Below are 20797 nucleotides of genomic sequence, written 5' to 3'. Positions count from 1 at the left end.
CTGTAAGGTAGAGCAAAAAGTGGTTTATGAATGCGTATGAAAACTAATGTACATTTCTTCAGATGTACAAATGCAAGATGTGAAGTATAAATACTAAAATATATACGGTAGGCTATTATTCGTATGATTGGAAGAGTTAAGAACCAGTCTACTTAAAAAGTTGTGTGTCATTCAAGTGGTCTTGAATATTGACTGTGTCAAACTGTATTACTGTATAAAACTTGTTGTTTCGCTCCTGGATGCTGATTGGACGAGCAGCGTTCCAAGCCGTGCTCTATTGGTCATCAAATACACACCTATGCCTGCTAACAGTTTCATCTGAAAAGTATCACTGCGCCTTCAATGAGAATATCATGTTCATGTTGTTGTCAGAATCATCTTTTGTATTGATCTCAACTCGCACATAATTTCCCCTTGCTTCCAGTCCAACATTTAGTTTGGTACAGCCGGGGTTAATATCGCTTAGTACCATACATAGAGTGAACAGTGCCCAGAGACAAGACAACTTTTCCTGAGCCATCACGCAACAAAGTCACTATCATGGAAATATCCAAGTAATTGTCAATAGAAAAAATCTAAAACAAACTAAAATGTAGCTAGTGTACTGTCATTCCAGGTTCATTGTTTGACGTGACTAGCTTGCGAGTGACTTTATAACTTTATCCAGCCTGCATAGCAACCATTTTGTTTAGAATGGACGACCAGTCTAAATAATTTGACAACTAACCCATGATAGACCAGAGCCTGCCGATTCCAATGGGAGCAAATTCATCATAGTGGGCAGAACAAGCAAGGAGGTTGGCAGAGCTAGTTAGATTGATTCGTTCTAGCATTTATTTGCATAATTTTTTGGAAACTTTTTCAAAGGGTAAAGTCTACAAAACGCAGTCCACTTTGTTTGGTACAGATCCTGGTTTTGGAAACATGAAAATTGGAGATCAAATGTTTCATCGATGAGAAAATTTGCAGAATGTCGGCCAAAATCCATCTTCTCCCACTGCCGGCCACTGGGCTTCCTCTCATCACCATATTTGATAGTGAGTGGAAACGCCAACCGGATGCTTCACATATATACATCCGTTGAAATATCTGACTCATTGTTCTATCTGTGACAAAGCTTTTGCATAGCAACGAAGCAAAAATAATTAATGACTGCCTTCGCGTCTGTAGTAACATGACCAAAAGAACAAACAACCAGATTTTTGTCCGGACTATATTTTCTGGTGAAATAATGAAATTGTATGAATTGACTCATCAAAATAACTTTTAATGAAAATATGTAATTCATTGTTATTTTAACATGTTGGTAACAGTTTTATAAAAGCAATAAGGAACGTGAGGCAGTGCTGTGTCACGGAAACAGCGCCATTTACCTGTGACTGTATTCATTGCTTAATTCATTATTTAGGTTCTATTCATATCACATTTACACGAAATACACATATATTTGATTTTACACTGTGTCATTGTAATGTATTTGCCTAGAGGCACATCTTTATTAAATAAGGAGATCCAGAGATGCATCTACAATTTAGGACCTGTCTGCCCAAAATGTTGAAAATTAACATAACGTACTCTAAGCACATAAACAACATTCAATTACAATTAGACTGAATGACATTATATATACTTTAGTTTCAAAGTTAGATATAAATTGTAATCTCATGTAACAATCTCTCATAGATACTTATACAAATAGTTGGTAGTGTTGTGTTGGTGGGAAGTCTGTCTGTAGCCAAAGGGGTCGATTTACTGACCTAAAACCACCAGATGTCGCTCGCTACTCACTTTTATTCGATCGATACTCTGCTACAAGTAGTAGGTTTAGCTACAGTAGCTATGGACAAAGTAACACAGACAGACCCGAATGGTGATGAGGCTTCCGGATCAGACAAATCTCAAGATCTGGACCATGTGAATGGGTGTTACAAGGGTAGATCGTGTGTGCACTTTGACTGGGATGGGGATTTGGCGGCAGCAGTTCAACGTTCCAAGAAGAAAGTTAGCTCTGTCCAATCAAAAACACTTTAAATTATACGCATCGCGAGCGTACGATCTATTATGATTTTTAAATAAATACGGTTAAAATTTCCTTTGAACTCTAATCGATAGCGATTTTTGTTGATCTTAATTTTGATGTATTTAGCCACACATTAGCCAACAACGCACCTAGACTCAGTTCACAGCCAGCTAAAGTAATTTATATTCGCAGTACTTTTCGAAATTCTTTTTGGACGCCATTGAGTTCCTCGCAGATTTCAGCTACATCGAAGCTGACGTGGTGTTACGTGTGCGTTGGTTCTCAGACCGTCCATTCGAGGCGTAATCAGTGATTTAACGTTAATCAGTGGCTGCATTCGCTATCTATTGGTAAGTTAGCGAGAGAAAAAAACGATACTACCCGGCTAGCTAAGTTAGTAAATAGCTAACGACTGCTTATTCAGCTTGTTACTTAGCTAGCGACTGTACCAATCTAACAATGTAACATCCAGTGGCCTAACTGTAACGTTAGGTTGCTAGCTTTAGCTGCCACCACCTTGAGCATGCAAACGGACAGGATACCTTGAAAGTGGAAACAATATGGTTGACTATTGTGAACCTTGCTAGCACCCAGTCACGGTCAAGACAAGAGTTTGTAATGTAGTTACACTTAGGCACACAGTGTTCTGGTATTGGTGACCCACAGCCAGGATGTGCAGTAGCACAGTACAGGGTTTTGTTCCAACACAGTAACGTTAGCAATTGGCAGAGGTAGTAGTATGACGACTAACGTGAATTAGCCAATCATTCATTTTCCCACCTTTTTGTTCTTTATAGAACGATTATCATGGCAAGCAATGCCTGTCAAATGCAGGAGCAGGGCAGCGGTGGTTCGCTATCATCACTAGCACAGGTATTTAAAATGGAGATAGACCTTCCTCAAAGTGTTATGATCTGCAGATGTCCATCATCCCTAAGCATAGTCTCCAGATGACTGTGATGCTGTTGCCTTGCATATAAGCCAGACAGATCAACTGTTAATGGGAGATTTCATTTCCCAGGTAGCAACAAGGAGAGCAAAATCAGAGGACAGAAACTCAAACGAAGATGTTTCTAATGCACACAACAGGAGAGAGCTTCCCTCCAGAAGACAGGCATACAGGTATTACTTTAAATTAAAGTGTAGAATAATAGAGCTGCAATACATTTATTTCACAGTCATCTTTGCAAATGTGTTTTTCTCCCCAGAAAAGTGTCTTCAGATCCAGCAGGTCCAAAAGTTGAAGAGATAAAAGAAGAGGTAGCGCCTTGCAGTGTCCCACCAGGGCCCGGCATGCCAGCCTCTATTTATCAGACAAACCATGGCCAGTTCAGTAAGTCTCACTGGAAGGGACATGTGTTTCAAAAATAAATATGTTTATTTAAAAATCCAGATGTATTTGACACATCTCAGTCTCTGATAGTCCATAGTTGTTTTGGTTATGTGAAAGGACAAGACCGCATACTACACGCTCTTAATTAATAAACTGATGTAATTGGCAGCTGTTTACACCATTTCTGCATAACCAAATCGCATGGGACGTCTGGGTAATGCTCAAATGATGACATTCCTGTCTAGTGCCTTTTAATTTTTAAACACGTAGGCATAACGTTTTCACTTAATTTGAAGTGTCCAAGCTTTAACAATAAAACAAATCAATGATTGTTTAATTTTTCCCCCTGGATTTATTTATCAGTGGTGGCAAAGGTCATGAGGCCCCCAAAAATTTAAATGTAGAAGTTTTGGTGACTTTCTAAAATGACATTCTACTCCAAAATGAATGAAAAAATTATAATATGCTGACAAATATAATTTCCCCTTCCATAATTAAGTCCTGCAACATATTGGTCCATATCAAATGAAATGTCACATGCACCAAATAAAACAAGTGTAGACTTTACCGTGAAATGCTTACTTACTTACGACGAGCACATTCCCAACAATGCAGTTAAAAGTAAGAAAATGAACAAATGGATAAAACTATAATAGTAACACAATAAAGAGGCTATAGACAAGGAGTACCAGAATAGTGTACAAGGAGTTGGGGTGATACATTTTATATTTTTGTACCTTTTTATTTAACTAGGCAAGTCCGTTAAGAACAAATTCTTATTTTCAATGACTGCATAGGAACAGTGGGTTAACTGCCTTGTTCAGGGGCAGAACGACAGATGTTTACCTTGTCAGCTCAGGGATCCAATCTTGCAACCTTTCCATTACAAGTCCAATACTCTAACCACTAGGCTACCTGCCACCCGAATGATTAAGGTAATACTGTATGTACATGTAGGTTTGATTAGGTGATTGATTGAAGTACATGTAGGAAGGGGGTGAAAAGCAGAAAATCCGGGTAGTCGTTTAATTAACTGTTCAGCAGTCTTATGGCATTGAGGTAGAAGCTGTTCAGGAGCCTTTTGGTCCCAGACTTGGTGGTCCAGTACCGTTTGGACCATAATAGGTCTTTAGTGATATGGAAACTGAACAACTTGAAGCTCTCGACCGTCTCAACTATAGCCCTGTCGATGTGAATGGGGGCGAACTCGGCCCTCCGTTTCCTGTAGTCCACAATCAGCTGACGTTAAGGGAGAGGTTGTTGTCCTGGCACCACACTGGCAGGTCTCTGACCTCCTCCCTGTAGGCTGTCTCATTGTCATCGGTGATCAGGCCTACCACCGTCATGTCGTCAGCAAAGTTAATGATGATGTTGGAGTTGTGTGCGGCCATGTAGTCGTGGGTGAACAGGAAGTATAGGGAGGGGGCTAAGCACACACCCCTGAGGGACCCCATGTTGAGGGGCAGCGTAGTGGATGTGTTGTTGCCTATAATCACCACCTGCAGGCGACCTTCAAAGTCCAGTATCCAATTGCAGAGGGAGGTGTTTAATCCCAGGGTGCGTAGCTTATTGATGAGCTTGGAGTGCACTATAGTGTTGAATGCTGAGCTGTAGTCAATGAACAGCATTCTCACGTAGGTGTTCATTTTGTCCAGGTGGGAAAGAGTAGTGTAGAGTGCAATAGAGATTGTGTCATCTGTGGATCTGTTGGGGCAGTATGTGAATTGGAGTGGGTCTAGAGCAGGGGTGTCAAACATACGGCCCCCAAGGAGGTTCGATCAGGCCCGCAGGATAATTTGAAAGTGGAAAAAATGCATAAAAGACATGGAATTAATATTTTTAATTCGCTGCAATTCATGGATTATCCGCTAAGGGGCGCACTCTTTCCATCAGAGTAGAAGACAAGCCGCATCACTGAGACAGACTGAAAACAGCAGACGGTATCAATGCGCCATCTGCTGCTTGTTACGACGTTGTTAATACCTTGGTCTCTACCTCTCCGCTACACCCTCATTAGCCAAAATGTCGTTATCCAAACTGAGAAAAGTAGATAAGGAGTGTAGAATTTTCAAAGAAAAATGGACCACGTCCTATTTATTTACAGAGATGCACGGAAAACCTTCGTGCTTGGTGTGTTTGCAACAAGTTTCGGTATTGAAGGAATATAATATTCGACGCCACTACGAGACTCATCACAGCGAAAAATATGACGGCTTGCAAGGACAACTGAGAAGAGATAAGATTAACGAATTGCTGGCGGGTCTGAGGAAACAGCAGTCAACTTTCATCCAGAGCCGAGAAGTCAGTGAAGCAGCGGTAAAAGCCAGCTACCTAATTGCTAGCGAAATAGCATTAGCATCGAAGCCGTATTCCGACGGTGACTTTGTTAAACGATGCATGATGAAGGCGGCTGAACTTGTATGTCCCAAGAAGCGACAAGCTTTTGCCAATATTAGCCTGACGAGGAATACTATAGCAGAGAGGATTTGAACTATCGGCAGATTTAGACAGTCAATTGAAACAGAGAGTCAAGTCATTTATTGCATTTTCCGTGGCAATTGACGAGCACTGACATCACAGACGTGGCCCAACTGGCCATATTTATTCGAGGAGTTGATGAGACATTGACTGTTACTGAAGAGTTTCTTGAGTTGGTGCCAATGATGGACACCACAACAGCCGAGGACATTTTCGGCTCTGTCGTTGCTGCATTGGACAGAGTTGGAGTGGACTGGTCCCGCGCTGTCAGCCTGGCTACAGACGGCGCGCCATCCATGGTCGGAAAGAAAGCAGGTGTCGCAACAAAGTTCAAAGACAAAGTACAAGCCCTTAATGGAGGAGATCGTTTCTGGACATTTCACTGTATTTTGCACCAGGAGGCATTGTGTTGCAAGTCGCTGAAAATGGACCACGTCATGGAGGTGGTTGTTCGCACTGTAAATTTCATCCGGTCCAGAGGTCTGAACCATCGTCAGTTTGACAAACTTCTCAGCGACAGCAACATTACCCACAGCCTGCCATACCACACTGAAGTGAGATGGTTAAGCCGAGGCGCTGTGCTGAGGCATTTCTTTGATCTACGAGAGGAAATCGGACAGTTCATGGAGAAAAAGGAAAACCGGTGTTGGAATTACAATCTCAGGAATGGCTACGGGACCTTGCATTCTTGGTTGATATTACTGAACACTTGAACAATCTGAACAAAATGTTGCAAGGCCGCAAAAAGTTGTCACACAGTTTTCTGACAACATACATGCATTTAAGTTGAAGCTGACTTTGTGGGAGATGCAACTGGCAAATGGCAACCCTGCTCATTTCCCCTGTCTGAGAGATGTGTGTGTGACCAGACCTGATGCGGACATGAAACGGTACAAAGACAAAATTGCAGGACTACTGCGGGAGTTTGAGAAACGTTTTCAGGTATTTGGTGAACTTGAGACAGAATTTTCAGTTTTTCGCTCACCTTTCACAGTTAAAGCTTCTGATCTGCCGGTCGAAATTCAGCTAGAGATAATTGATTTGCAGTGTGATGCAGATTTGAAGGGCAAATTTGCCTCTGTAGGTCTGGACAGATTTTATCAGTATCTACTACCAGGGTACCCCAAATTAACAGCCCTGGCTGCTAAAATTTTGTGCATGTTTGGGACAACCTACCTTTGTGAACAAATGAATGATGAATATCAATAAAACAAAAATGCGTTCAAGGCTCACAAACAAGCACTTAAATGACATTCTGAAAGTGACAGCTAGTCAGGACATGACACCTGGTGTTGATGCACTTGTACAGGCCAAAAGATGCCAAGTTTCAGGAACAAATACAAGTCCAGACTAGACTAACACCTTTAAAATGCTGCCTTAGATACTGTTTGCATTGAAAGAATACAGCTCTGTGAAGATGAATCCTTACTGTGGTGATTTAAAAAATGTGCACTTTAATGTTAGTCAGCAGCTTCAAAACAAAAGTTGTGTGATGGAATTCTACTGTTCATACAACTCCATAAATTTTCAATTTCGTGGAGCAGTGTAGCAGAGTATGGTATAATTTTAATGGTCCGGCCCACTTGACATCTCCCTAGGCCGTATGTGGCCCACGATGCGAAATGAGTTTGACACCCCTGGTCTAGAGTGTCTGCGATGATGGTTTTGATGTGCAGCCTTTCAAAGCATTTCATGGCTACGGATGTGATTGCTACACAATAATAACACAACCTAGTCATTTAGACAGGTTACCTTGGCCTTCTTGGGCACAGGGACTATGGTGGTCTGCTTGAAACATGGGTCAGGGAGAGGTTGAAAATGTCAGTGAAGACACTTGTTGTTGGGTCATCACATGCTCCGAGTACGTGACCTTGTAATCTGTCTGAATGTTAAACTGTTTTTAAAGGTCTTACTCAAATCTGCTACAGAGAGCGTGATCACACAGTTGTCCGGAACAGCTGGTGCTCTCATGCATGTTTCGGTGTTGCTTGCCTTGATGCAAGTATAGAAGGCATTTAGCTAGTCTGTTAGGCTCGCATCACTTGGCAGCTCGTGTCTGGGTTTCCCTTTTGTAATCCATGATAGTTTGCAAGCCCTGCCATATCCGACAAACATCAGAGCTGGTGGAGTAGTATCTGATCTAAGTCCTGTATTGACACTTTGCCTGTTTGATGGTTCGTCGGACACCGTAGCAGGATTTTCTTATAAGCGTCTGGATTTGTGTTCTGCTCCTTGAAAGCGGCAGCTCTAGTCTTTAGCTCAGTGTGGATGTTGCCTGTAATCCATGGCTTCTGGTTAGGATATGTTTGTATGGTCACTTTGCGGACTATGTCGTCCATGCATTCAAGCCCCGTTTCCATTGGTACGTTGAAGTCGGTAAAAGGTTAGCGCTGTCGCTAGCATAACAGGCTAGCTAGCTAGCTTAATTTCTGTCTTGCTTGCAATGGCATTGGCTATTAGCTAGCTAGTTAACCAAGCAAACCAAACGACAGGTTTAGGACAGTATGATGTAGCTACCTAGCTTTTAATATGACCTGGCCAGCTAAAATTCCTGCTAGCTCACGTTAGCTAACTAGCTTGTTTCAACTTTGATTTGCATGCTAACGTTAGGTAGCTAGCATTCGAGGGCTGACTGTTCTCATACAATTATATTGTGTAGTGCAAAAATGAATGGATCCAGCTATGTTGGTAATTTGTGTCATGTCTGACTACTGCAGTACTGTTTGTCCTTGTGCTAACTAACAGCAACAAGTCCAGATGAGCTAGCTAAACTTTGTCAGCATCCAGCAGTGATCAGCTTGGTGGTTCAATAGAAATGGTGTCACCAGCCCGAATTCCATTTGAGCTGGCACCAGTTGTGAAACTAGGCTGCGCTGGCCCGGGTTTTCCTCAACCCAGCTCGAATTTGGCCCTAATTGGCCCTCCTTTTAAGTGCCAGTGGAAACTGGGCTTTAGTAATGAAGCCAGTGACTGATGCGGAAAATCCTCAATGCCATCGGATGAATCACGGAACAAATTCCAACCTGTGCAAGTGAAACAGTCCTGTAACGTCATCGGAAGACTTACCTATTGATTGCATCGCTGGTACTTCATGTTTGAGTTTTTCTTGTAAACAGGAATTAAGAGGATGGAGTTATGGTCCGATTTTTCAAATGGAGGGCGAGGGAGAGCTTTGTATGCGTCTCGTATGTAGAGTAGAGGTGGTGGTAAATAGACAGCTACGAAAAATATAGATAAACTCTTGGTAAATAGTGTGGTCTACAGTTTATCATGAGGTATTCTAACTCGGGCGACCAGAACCTAGAGACTTCCTTAATATTAGAGGTTGCGCAACAACTGTTTTGGACAAAGATACACAATAACATATTGGTCCATATTATCAGGGAGGTGTGCTATTTAGCAATAAGCATGATCACCTTTAGTAGCCCAACTGATGCAGCGTAGTCACTGGTTATGAATAAATAAGCTGAAGCAGATAGTTGCCGATCTGTATTTACCCCATTGGGCCAATCATTACCTATGGGGTAAATGCAGGCCCTGGGTCAATTTAACCCCTATTCGTTTGTTGTCCTCAGTTGCTTTTACTCAGGATGGTGCCATCCAGCTGACCAGTGCTCTACCTAGAGGACTACAGGCCTTGCAGCCTCTGACCATGTCCAACTCTGGAAACTCCCAGTCTGCTGCAGCCATCGTCCAGTATTCCCAACAGTCAGGAGATGGCACTCAGCAGTTCTATATGCAAGGCAACAAGGGGATGGTAAAAGGTAAATGCTCTAGACCCTCACCATCAAGGTCTGCCATCAATTGGATTAGAATGGATTATTAGCAGGGGTTAAATTGGTCCGGAGCCCGCCTGGGTTGAGAACGGCACCTATGATCCAAACGAGAGACCGGTGGGGATGAGCCCCAGTACCATTGATTATGCGAATTTTGCCTACAACGATATTTCGTAAATTGTTGTCCACATTTTATTTTCTCAACCAACAATACGAGTAATCAACAGCAAAATCATCAGACAACCCCATAGGAGAATAGTTGACCTATTTAGTTGGTCAGCTTATAAAAATGATAAAAAGAATCCTATTAAATTACTAGAAGGGCTATGTCATAAACCTTCGAAGATCCAGAATGGGGTGAAAATGGCAGCCATATTGGTCATGGAGAAATCCAAACCAGTCTATATAATTGGAATGAATGGCACTAGAGGCATAATCTTGATTTTACTTATGCAAGAAAAATATAACAAAGGTGTGATATATCAGAAATTGTGTATTATAAATATTTTTGTCAACTTTAAAATATTGTCATATAATCATAAATACATTTTATATGGGTTGTAATACCAATTTTCTGTATAAATAGCCTCTAAAATATATGTCAACAGACTATAAATGTATACATTTCTGTTTTCTTGGTAAGCTGAGCGTGCTGTTGTATGATACAATATCAGTACTTGTTTAATTTACAACTTGTCTAAGGCTGTGGATTGACTGCGTAGGTGCCATTAAAGAGGTCAATAGAACGCAGATCGTGGGGGATAGAAGGACGCTGGATTGGCGGACATTCAACAAATCTAACAAAGTGGATATTCGTGAAATTCGTCATGGTTGATGTATTGTAACAGGCTCACAATGTGGTTACTAAAGTTTGATTTGGATATACACCGAGTGTACAAAACATTAAGAACACCTTCCTAATATTGAGTTGCACCCCAACCATTTGGCCCTCAGACTTTACAAGGTGTCAAAAGCGTTCCACAGGAATGCTGGCCCATGTTGACTCCAATGCTTCCCATAGTTGTCAAGTTGGCTGGATGTCCTTTGGGTGGTGCATCACCTTTGATAAACATGGGAAACTGTTGAGCGTTTAAAACCCAGCAGTGTAGCATTTCTTGACGCAAACCGGTGCACCTGGCCCCTTCCACCATACCCCTTTCAAAGGCACTTACATATTTACACAATCCATGTCTCAAGGCTTAAAAAATATTATTTAACCTGTCTCCCCTTCATCTACACTGATTGAAGTGGATTTAACAAGTGACACCTAGGGATCATAGCTTTCACCTGGTCAGTCTGTCATGGAAAGAGCAGGTGTTCTTAATGTTTTGTACACTAAGTGTATTTGGCTGGTTTCGCTGCATAACATTTAGAAGTTGTCCCCTTTACAGGTTTAGAAGAAGTGACTTCGTATAAGCTGGTAGCATACAGTGGGGCAAAAAAGTATTTAGTCAGCCACCAATTGTGCAAGTTCTCCCACTTAAAAAGATGAGAGAGGCCTGTAATTTATCATAGGTACACTTGAACTATGACAGACAAAATTAGAAGAAAAAATCCAGAAAATCACATTGTAGGATTTTTAATGAATTTATTTGCAAATGATGGTGGAAAATAATTATTTGGTCAATAACAAAAGTTTATCTCAATACTTTGTTATATACCCTTTGTTGGCAAGACAGAGGTCAAACATTTTCTGTAAATCTTCACAATGTTTTCACACACTGTTGCTGGTATTTTGGCCCATTCCTCCATGCAGATCTCCTCTAGAGCAGTGATGTTTTGGGGCTGTTGCTGGGAAACACGGACTTTCAACTCCCTCCAAAGATTTTCTATGGGGTTGAGATCTGGAGACTGGCTAGGCCACTCCAGGACCTTGAAATGCTTATTACGAAGCCACTCCTTCGTTGCCCGGGCGGTGTGTTTGGGATCATTGTCATGCTGAAAGACCCAGCCACGTTTCATCTTCATTGCCCTTGCTGATGGTAGGCTTTGTTACTTTGGTCCCAGCTTTTTGCAGGTAATTCACTAGGTCCCTCCGTGTGGTTCTGGGATTTTTGCTCACTGTTCTTGTGATCATTTTGACCTCACGGGGTGAGATCTTGCGTGGAGCCCCAGATCGAGGGAGATTATCGGTGGTCTTGTATGTCTTCCATTTCCTAATAATTGCTCCCACAGTTGATTTCTTCAAACCAAGCTGCTTACCTATTGCAGATCCAGTCTTCCCAGCCTGGTGCAGGTCTACAATTTTGTTTCTGGTGTCCTTTGACAGCTCTTTGGTCTTGGCCATAGTGGAGTTTGGAGTGTGACTGTTTGAGGTTGTGGACAGGTGTCTTTTATACTGATAACAAGTTCAAACAGGTGCCATTAATACAGGTAACGAGTGGAGGACAGAGGAGCCTCTTAAAGAAGGTCTGTGAGAGCCAGAAATCTTGCTTGTTTGTACGTGACCAAATACTTATTTTCCACCATAATTTGCAAATAAATTAATTTAAAATCCTACAAAGTGATTTTCTGGATTTTGTTTTCAAATTTTGTCTGTCATAGTTTGTGTACCTATGATGAAAATTACAGGCCTCTCTCATATTTTTAAGTGGGAGAACTTGCACAATTAGTGGCTGACTAAATACTTTTTTGCCCCCGGAACTGACCCTCTCACAGCCGTGCAACCCCAAAGAATTGTAGGCCTCTACGACCCTTGCCCATACTGCAAAAGCATTCCAGGGAAAACACTAACCAGCTGTTGTTGAAGGTCCAACGCAGATGTTTTCTATCTCTATATCAAATCATTTCTAGCAATTAATTACCTTGCTGTGATTATCAACAATTTAAAAAAATTATGAACCTTAGCAAGAATTGAAATGGCTTCTCAAGCCAGAATTGTGCTAGGACTGTCTGGGAGGGGTCCAATGGAGGCTGCTGAGGGGAGGACGGCTGGAACAGATTAAATGGAATGGCATCAAACACATGGAAACTATGGGTTTGAGGTGTTTGATACCATTCCACTTATTCCGCTCCAGCCATTACCACTAGCCTGTCCTCAGGAAAAACTGAAAATTAGCTGTTATTGTCAGTGGTTTGGAACTCTTTCATAATGACTAATTTTCCGTATGGTGATGTCAACATGGAAGGCCAAAACGCCATCTTACCAAAACAGGTAGAAATTTCAGGCAGTCTTTTCAAACAGCCCTTACACAAATTTTATTTCATTTTTGAAATTTAACCTTTATTTAACTAGGCAAGTCAGTGAAGAACAAATTCTTATTTTACAATGACGGCCTTCCGGGGAACAGTATGTTAACTGCCTTGTTCAGGGGCAGAACGACAGATTTTTTTTACCTTGTCAGCTCGGGGATTTGATCCAGCAACCTTTCGGTTACCGGCTCAACGCTCTAACCACGAGGCTACCTGCCGCCCCAAAAAGGGCATTATCATAATTTTCACAGTATTATTCCAACCTCATTGTGTGGAAATATATATAAAACTAACTTTAAATTAGTCATCAAGGCTGTACTATTGCAAAGTACTCTTCATCAGGATCCCTGGCAGGAGTCTCCAGAAGCGCCAATATATCCAGAACAGCACTGCCAGGATCTTGATGAGAGTGCAGAAACACCGTCACATCACCATCATCCTGGAATCTCTGCACTGGCTCCCTGTCTCATTCCCGGATTGAATTCAAAACCCTCTTGCAGTCTTTCCATTGTACTCATGGCAGTGCCCCTTTTTATCTCAAATAACTTTTCTCCCTCCATAACCCCACCCGCACCCTCAGGTCAAGCAATATTCTGCTCTCCCACACCCCCCAGGACCAAGTTCCGCTCCTTGTGGGATCGGGCATTCTGCTCGACCGCCCCAAACCTCTGGAATGCACTCCCGGACCACCTGAAAGTACAACAGACTCTGGGCTCCTTTTTAAAACGGGCCTAAAGACCTTTCTCTTTTAGGAAGGCTTTCTGTTGATAGCTGTGCTCCTTGGTGTCCTTGTCTCTTATAGTGTGAGATGGGTTATTTGTGTCAGTTGCCCTGTCTAGTTGTGTCCATTTCTTTTTCTATTTGGTAAAAAAAAATCAAGATTTTATGCACTTAGAGATGATTCTGTATAATGAAAAGCACTTTTAAAATGTATTAAATTATTCAAGCTTGGACACTTGAAATTAAGTGAGAAAAGTCACTCAACTGGAATGTCAGAATTACATAGAAATCACATTGTACAGAAATTATGTTTACAGCAGTTTATTAAGTATTTAAGTAGTTATAAGTAGAGTGATGTCATGTGCTTTTGTCAGTTGTTTATGTTAGTGTATTATATAACTCACATTCAATACCCAATCCAATGTTTTAAAAAGCTGCACAAATAATCTTGAAAAACATGGTAATATGAAGACATTTGAGAAGCAACTCAAACCTTTTGTCGGACCAAAAAAAAAGAAGAAAAAAAGCAATACGGGGTACATACCAGTGTAGGGGGAGGACTCAGAGCAATGCATGTCATCATTGACATCAGGAGGCAAATGATGTCATAGTGATGTCAATGCCCTTAATTGTGATTGCACACATAGCTGGTGGTTTTGGAGATATTTCTGTTAGAGAGCTGAGATAAAAGGTTTCTTTTGGACCTCTTAAGAACAGATATGGCTGTTGCTGGGGATGAGACTGAGTCAGGTATGTTAACTTTAATCTTTTGCTTCATGAGAAAGTTGAAGAGAAAATGGTAACTGTAGAGGAACTCTTCTGCCTTTGTGCGACACTAATACTCTACAGCCTGCGTAGCCTCTGCTTTTTGGATTCATGATTAACTACAAGATTGTTATTGTATGATAATATCACAGTTGTCTACAGACATTAGCTAATAAAATAGAAAGAAAATGTTCTATAAAGGTATTGAACTCACCATGACTTAATAAAGGTATTGAAAATGTGTTGATATCCAGAGAGCTGAGGTTTTTTAAGATATGACACAGTTGTTGTATTGCTTAGGATTTATTTTCTTCTCAAAGCAAATACATTAGAATTTACATGTCATTTAACATGAGTATCCTTGAATGTCTTGGTTTGACTTTTATAAAACTGCAAAACAGCCTAGGAAATATCAGTCTTGTGAAATAAAAAGCAGATTGCAACACGCTGAATACGATTGGAAAATGTTCAGTGTTTCCCTGTGCGCTCTGTCTGTCCATCCTCCCCTCTCTTCTCTCCCTCTCTGTGAAATGCTTCAATGCTCTGCCCACTCAAAGCACACACACACACACAGTGGCTGACGTCACTTGTTTTCCTGGAACAGGACCCCAGCAGGGAAATGTAAATGCTAACCGGCAAATAAGATGGACATTGACGTCAGTCCCAGTCATGCTGTGATTACAGGCCGTTCCTTTTGCGAGAGCAAGACGTTACCAAATTAATCACCATATGCAATCATATGCAGGCAGCTCCCATGGCACAGAGAAGGTTTATTTAAGGAGAAGTAGGCTACTGTACACAGAGATGGGAATAACACTCTCAGTGCTTCATCAAATGGTTTGCTTCTACAAAACAATGTTCTTTGTTCTCTGACTGATTTTGGATGGAATTATGCACAAATTGAAACTATCATGTTGAATTGAAATTCAAATAGTAAAATTCCTAGGCATTTTATTTTGTTCAGCTCTCTGTAGAGCCTGTCTGTGTAGTGATCATATCCTCTCTCGCGTCACCACTCACACCCATAGGAATTGGATGACATCAGAACCTTATTGCGTAATCCACCGACGTATTCTTCCATACCTTTTAGTCACTGTGAGTGAATTAGACAACTTACCTTTCTGTACTTTTAAGGCGGTGGATGCCTTCTGTTCAGCAAGTTAGCAGCTAATACAAATGGTAGTGCTCTAAGAAGTGTTCCCCATGTCTGTGTTTCTGTCAGCTTCCACTGGTGACATGTCAGGCTACCAGATCTGCACTCCCACCTCCAGCCTGCCCCAGGGCGTTGTGATGGCTGGCTCCCCAGGCTCCCTGCACAGCCCCCCGCACGTGGCTGACGAGACCACACGCAAGAGACAACTCCGCCTCATGAAGAACAGGTAGTCTACACCCACATAAAAAATACTACAGTTTACTATAGAATACTACAGTACTTACTATAGAATTATGTAGTATACTGTAGAATACTATACCACACACTAGTATCCCTTGATCATGTGTAGTACTTAGTATAGATTGTTGTAGTATACTGTAGAATACTATAGTAAATAATATGGTATTATCCACACAAAAAACACTAGTAAATAATATAGAAATGTCAGCAAAAACACTACAGTCCACAAAAACAAGACCTTTTTTAAACTACAGTATTTAAATTGCATGTACACTGCCAATTCCCCTCCCCCATATTCTAATTTGTGCCACCCGTGCCAAGTATAGACCATGTATTGTGTTCCCTATGGTTACTTACCTACAGGTTATGGAGCATTTACCCTTTTAGTATTTCTTCTCAAGGAGAAAGTCCCACACGTTTATGTAAAAAATAATAAAACAAAAACACTAAAGTAAATGCTACAGTATGCTAGAGTCCGCAAAAACACTACAGTAAATACTACACTATACTACAGTCCCCCAAAAATACATTAAATACTACAGTCCACAAAAACACTACAATAAATACTACACTATACTACAGTCCCCCAAAAATACATTAAATACTACAGTCCACAAAAACACTACAATAAATACTACACTATACTACAGTCCCCCAAAAATACATTAAATACTACAGTCCACAAAAATACTACAATAAATACTATAGTATACTACAGTCCAAAAACACTACAGTGAATACTACAGTAAAGTCTGCAAAAACACTACAGTGAATACTATAGTATTCTTTCCATGGTATACACTATAGTATTTTTTTCATGTGGGTACTAAACAGCCTTTTGATCGATGCGGGTCCTGCATGAGAATGTTGGCTAATCATGATGGAACAGATAATCATAAAAATGCTAATAACTCGATTTTTTCATTCATAAATGCTACTAATTAACATGCATGTGCTGTATACTGCATTCTTGGGCTGCCTTTTTTGAGTGCCACCATTTGCCTCAAAACACACACGGACATGATTGTGCATTTTTGTGCTTTGTCGTGCTTTCACCTGAATGTTTGTCACTAAAGACTATCTTTTCTGTTGACATTTACACTCTGCAATTGCATGTATTATTATGTCACGATTTTGCACAGGCAAATGTAGTCTCCTGCATGTTGATTTTTGTAAAATGCCTAATTAGTCACTCTGGTGGTGTTATTGCTTAAGTTTGTTACCATTATCAGTCTTGACTGAAACTTTGAAGCCTTTCTTGTTATGGACGTATGGCCTTGGTATCTTTGTCTGTAGCTACCAGTCTTTTTACGGAGGCTGTGTGTTGTTGCTTCCAGGGAGGCTGCCCGCGAGTGTCGCCGAAAGAAGAAGGAATATGTAAAATGTCTTGAGAATCGGGTGGCTGTGCTCGAAAATCAAAACAGGACTCTCATTGAGGAACTAAAAGCGCTTAAAGACATCTATTGCCACAAAGTTGAATGACCACAGACTGCTAATGGCTTGAGGGTGTGCGCCGCAGTAACAGTTTACAGATAACTGGAAGGGTATCCTGGAGAATCCGCTTTGACTCGATGTCCAGCATCTGCTCTCACACACCAAAATAATACAAAAACAACACCTCTTTTCCCGATCCACTTGTTTAGAAGACATGTTCCGTACTGTCGTCATACAACATTTGACAGTATCTGGCCAGTTGTGGCGCGAGTACAGCGAGTATTATGAGGTGCCCCTGTTGCTTTTCCTTGTTGCAGGCAGGCAGCCAAAGAGTGCCGGCGGAGGAAGAGAGAGTATATTCGCTGTCTGGAGACTCGCCTCACCATGCTGGAGGCCCAAAACAAGAAGCTCGTGGATGAGCTAAACTACTTTAAGGAAATGTATGGAATTAAGTCGAGTCAGTAACAGTATACTGTACATACACACCCTGTAGAGACATGTTATTTATGCCTATCATAACCAGCTACTGTACATAACATTGCACAGTAATGTGTTTATTTTCAATAAATATGCCATATGGTTGTATGTCATTCGCTTTTAAATTGTTTTAAACATTCTCATTGAAGATCTGTTATTTGAAGATTTATCAGACAAAATGCTCCCAGAGGTTTATCTTGAATGACATGTGGAGTCTCAGGCCTGCACATATAGCAATGTATAGGCATTATTTTGTAGAGACTAGGGCTTGCATAGAGAGCTCTATCTTAAATGACATTTTACAAAGAAACTAACCAGCATATATTACTGTTCTATAAGAGGGATAAAAAATACAAAAAGTTTATTGTACTATTTCATTACTATTTATTTAGTTGTTTTTTATTGTTAGAAATCTTATATGCTTCATGCACATTGCTTTTTTGTTTTACATTTCTGTATTTAATCTTCGTAAAGAGACGTTTTTATTGGTTGAATGTAAATGAATATATACCCTGATGTCACAAAGCACAAACCTGCCGAGCTTTTGTTCATAGTTCATGTGTTTGTAATTTTGTTAAAAGTTTGTCTAAAACAATTCAGCTAAATTAACCCATGACCCTTCTTGAATGTATTTCTCTAATCTGCACTATTGTTCAAAAAGTGAAAAACTCCTTATAATGCTTTGATATCAATTTGATTCTCAAATAAAATGTTTTACACAGCATTAAAAATCTCATTTTTGGTGTGATTTCTCTGTATTTTACTTAACTGACCTTGAAATAGTTTTCATATTGCTCAAAGTAACCATTTTAATGTTAGTTGCAGTAACATTTTAACGCAATAATGGGCTCCCTGTCCCAGGTACTTTACAATGAATGAAAACATTTGCTTACTTACAAAAGATGCATCATAATATGCCTGCCTGTACCAAATCTCCAGCTGTGAATATACATTTGATTAATTACATTTGATACATATACAGTGCATTCAGAAAGTATTCAGACCCCTAGAATATTCCAAATGTTGTTAAGTTACAGTCTTATTCTAAAATGGATTAAATAAAATGTCCTCGGCATTCTACACACAAGACCCCTTAATGACAAAGCGAAAACGGGTTTTTAGAAATTTTAGTAAATTTAAAAAAAAACTGAAACACCTTATTTGCATAAGTATTCAGACCCTTCGCTATGAGACTCGAAGTTGAGCTCAGGTGCATCCTGTTTCCATTGATCATCCTTGAGATGTTTCTACAACTTGATTGGAGTCCACCTGTGGTAAATTCAATTGATTGGACATGATTTGGAAAGGCACACACCTGTCTATATAAGGTCCCACAGTTGACAGTGCATATCACAGCAAAAACCAAGCCATGAGGTCGAAGGAATTGTCCGTAAAGCTCCGAGACGGGATTGTGTCGAGGCACAGATCTGCGAAAGGGTACCAAAACATGCCAAGCGTCATGTCTGGAGGAAACCTGGCACCATCCCTACGGTGAAGCATGGTGGTGGCAGCATCATGCTGTGTAGATGTTTTTCAGCGGCAGGTACTGCTAGTCAGGATCGAGGCAAAGATGAACGGAGCAAAGTACAGAGCGATCCTTGATGAAAACCTGCTCAGGACCTCAGACTGCGGCGAAGGTTCACCTATCAACAGGACAACGACCCTAAGCACACAGCCAAGACATCGCGGGGGCTTTGGGATAAGTCTGAATGTCCTTGAGTGGCACAGCCAGAGCCCGGTGGAACATCTCTGGAGAGACCTGAAAATAGCTGTGCATTAACGTGCCCCATCCAACCTGACAGAGCTTGAGAGGATCTGCAGAGAAGAATGGGAGAAACTCCCCAAATACAGGTGTGCCAAGCTTGTAGCGTCAAACCCAAGAAGACTCGAGACTGTAGTCGCTGCCAAAGGTGCTTCAACAAACTACTGATTAAGGGGTCTGAATACTTATGAAAATGTGATATTTCAGTTTATTTATGTGTTTTTTTTAAACAGTTTTTGTGTTCTCATTATGGGGTATTGTGTGTAGATTGATGAGAGAAACATTTTTCACAATCAATTTTAGGATAAGGCTGTAACGTAATAAAATGTGGAAAAAGTCAAGGGGTCTGAATCCTTTCTGAAGGCACTGTGTACCTGAAAAGTAAGAGTTTTCAATTATGTTCAAGTAATTAGCTACAATTTAATCTCAGCATCATATGAGGCTATTGGATAACTAACATGGACTACTTGTTATAATGCCTGGCACAGACACATCACTATCAATCGGGTTATTTAACATTTGCCAACTTAATCGCTTATCCAAGGGCCAAGCTGTGTACTGTATGTGTACCACTGACTTGGGTGGGAGATGTATCACCTTGTTCTGTTGATTGTCAGTCTTGGCTTGGTTTTCTTTACAGAACATGCTGTGCTGTACTTTGAATAAGACACTATGATTGTACAGTCCTCAAGGCTGCCACGGTATTGATGCAGGGAGTCTTTTTTTCTCTCACCTTTTGCTCCTGTCGATAACAATTTAGCTTACTGTACAAGCATCCATGCCTCGACGCACTTATCACAAATGTTGTTGAAGGTTCTCGGGAATTTGAGATAATCTCTAGGCACCAGTGCACCTAGAAAATGTTTATTTAATGGCAAAATGATATTTGTGCCACTGGGTGAAAGCGAAGTTGTTACATTTATTTTTTTGTATGGTGAGCTCTGGCTGTTACATTTTTATCATATTTGGGCGACGATACATTGTATCATTCATTTTACCTCTGATTGTGAGTGTGAAAAGGAAATTCAACTCCACCGTCTTGAGGGTTTACGGATTTGAAGGTTTAAGGAGATTTTTATAAGTTTCAAAATTGCCTCCTATTGGTTAGATTTCTAACAATCACATTATGTTTTGTGTTGTATTCCCATTGTTATTGGTCCCTGAACCCATTGGCCCTTTTTAAAAATATATATAAGCCTCTATCGTTCTGCCCCTGAACAAGGCAGTTAACCCACTGTTCCCTGGGTGCCAAAGACGTGGATGTGGATTAAGACAGCTCCCCACACCTCTCTGATTCAGAGGGGTTAGGTTACATGTGGAAGAGACATTTCAGTTGAATACATTCAGTTGGACAACTGACTAGGTATCTCCCTTTCCTTTCTATATCGGTCCACTGATACAGGACGAGTAAAGCCCCAGTGCACTACTTTTGTGAGAAAAACATATT

The 20797-nt window shown here is 40.8% G+C and overlaps 1 protein-coding gene across 3 annotated transcripts; it reads left to right on the top strand.

Moving 5' to 3' along the window:
* Nucleotides 1-1848: 1848 nt before the first annotated feature.
* LOC115105092 (cAMP-responsive element modulator-like) lies at nucleotides 1849-18303 on the top strand. 3 transcript variants are annotated; one of them, XM_029626687.2, is made up of 7 exons: nucleotides 1849-1933; nucleotides 2818-2893; nucleotides 3042-3142; nucleotides 3229-3353; nucleotides 9407-9595; nucleotides 15507-15663; nucleotides 17429-18303. In XM_029626687.2, exons 2-7 carry the CDS (start codon nucleotides 2828-2830, stop codon nucleotides 17574-17576), a joined length of 786 nt encoding a protein of 261 aa, XP_029482547.1. In that variant the 5' UTR covers nucleotides 1849-1933; nucleotides 2818-2827; the 3' UTR covers nucleotides 17577-18303. The 3 variants fall into 3 exon arrangements, with proteins under 3 accessions (XP_029482547.1, XP_029482546.1, XP_029482548.1); XM_029626686.2 differs by lacking the exon at nucleotides 1849-1933 and adding an exon at nucleotides 1941-2370; XM_029626688.2 differs by lacking the exon at nucleotides 1849-1933 and adding an exon at nucleotides 1941-2370 and having other exon boundaries at nucleotides 17015-17519.
* The last annotated feature ends 2494 nt before the right edge of the window (nucleotides 18304-20797 follow it).

This window comes from Oncorhynchus nerka, linkage group LG22, assembly GCF_034236695.1.
Source record: "Oncorhynchus nerka isolate Pitt River linkage group LG22, Oner_Uvic_2.0, whole genome shotgun sequence".
Lineage (NCBI taxonomy): Eukaryota > Metazoa > Chordata > Actinopteri > Salmoniformes > Salmonidae > Oncorhynchus > Oncorhynchus nerka.
This window is presented reverse-complemented; position numbering and strand designations above follow the sequence as displayed.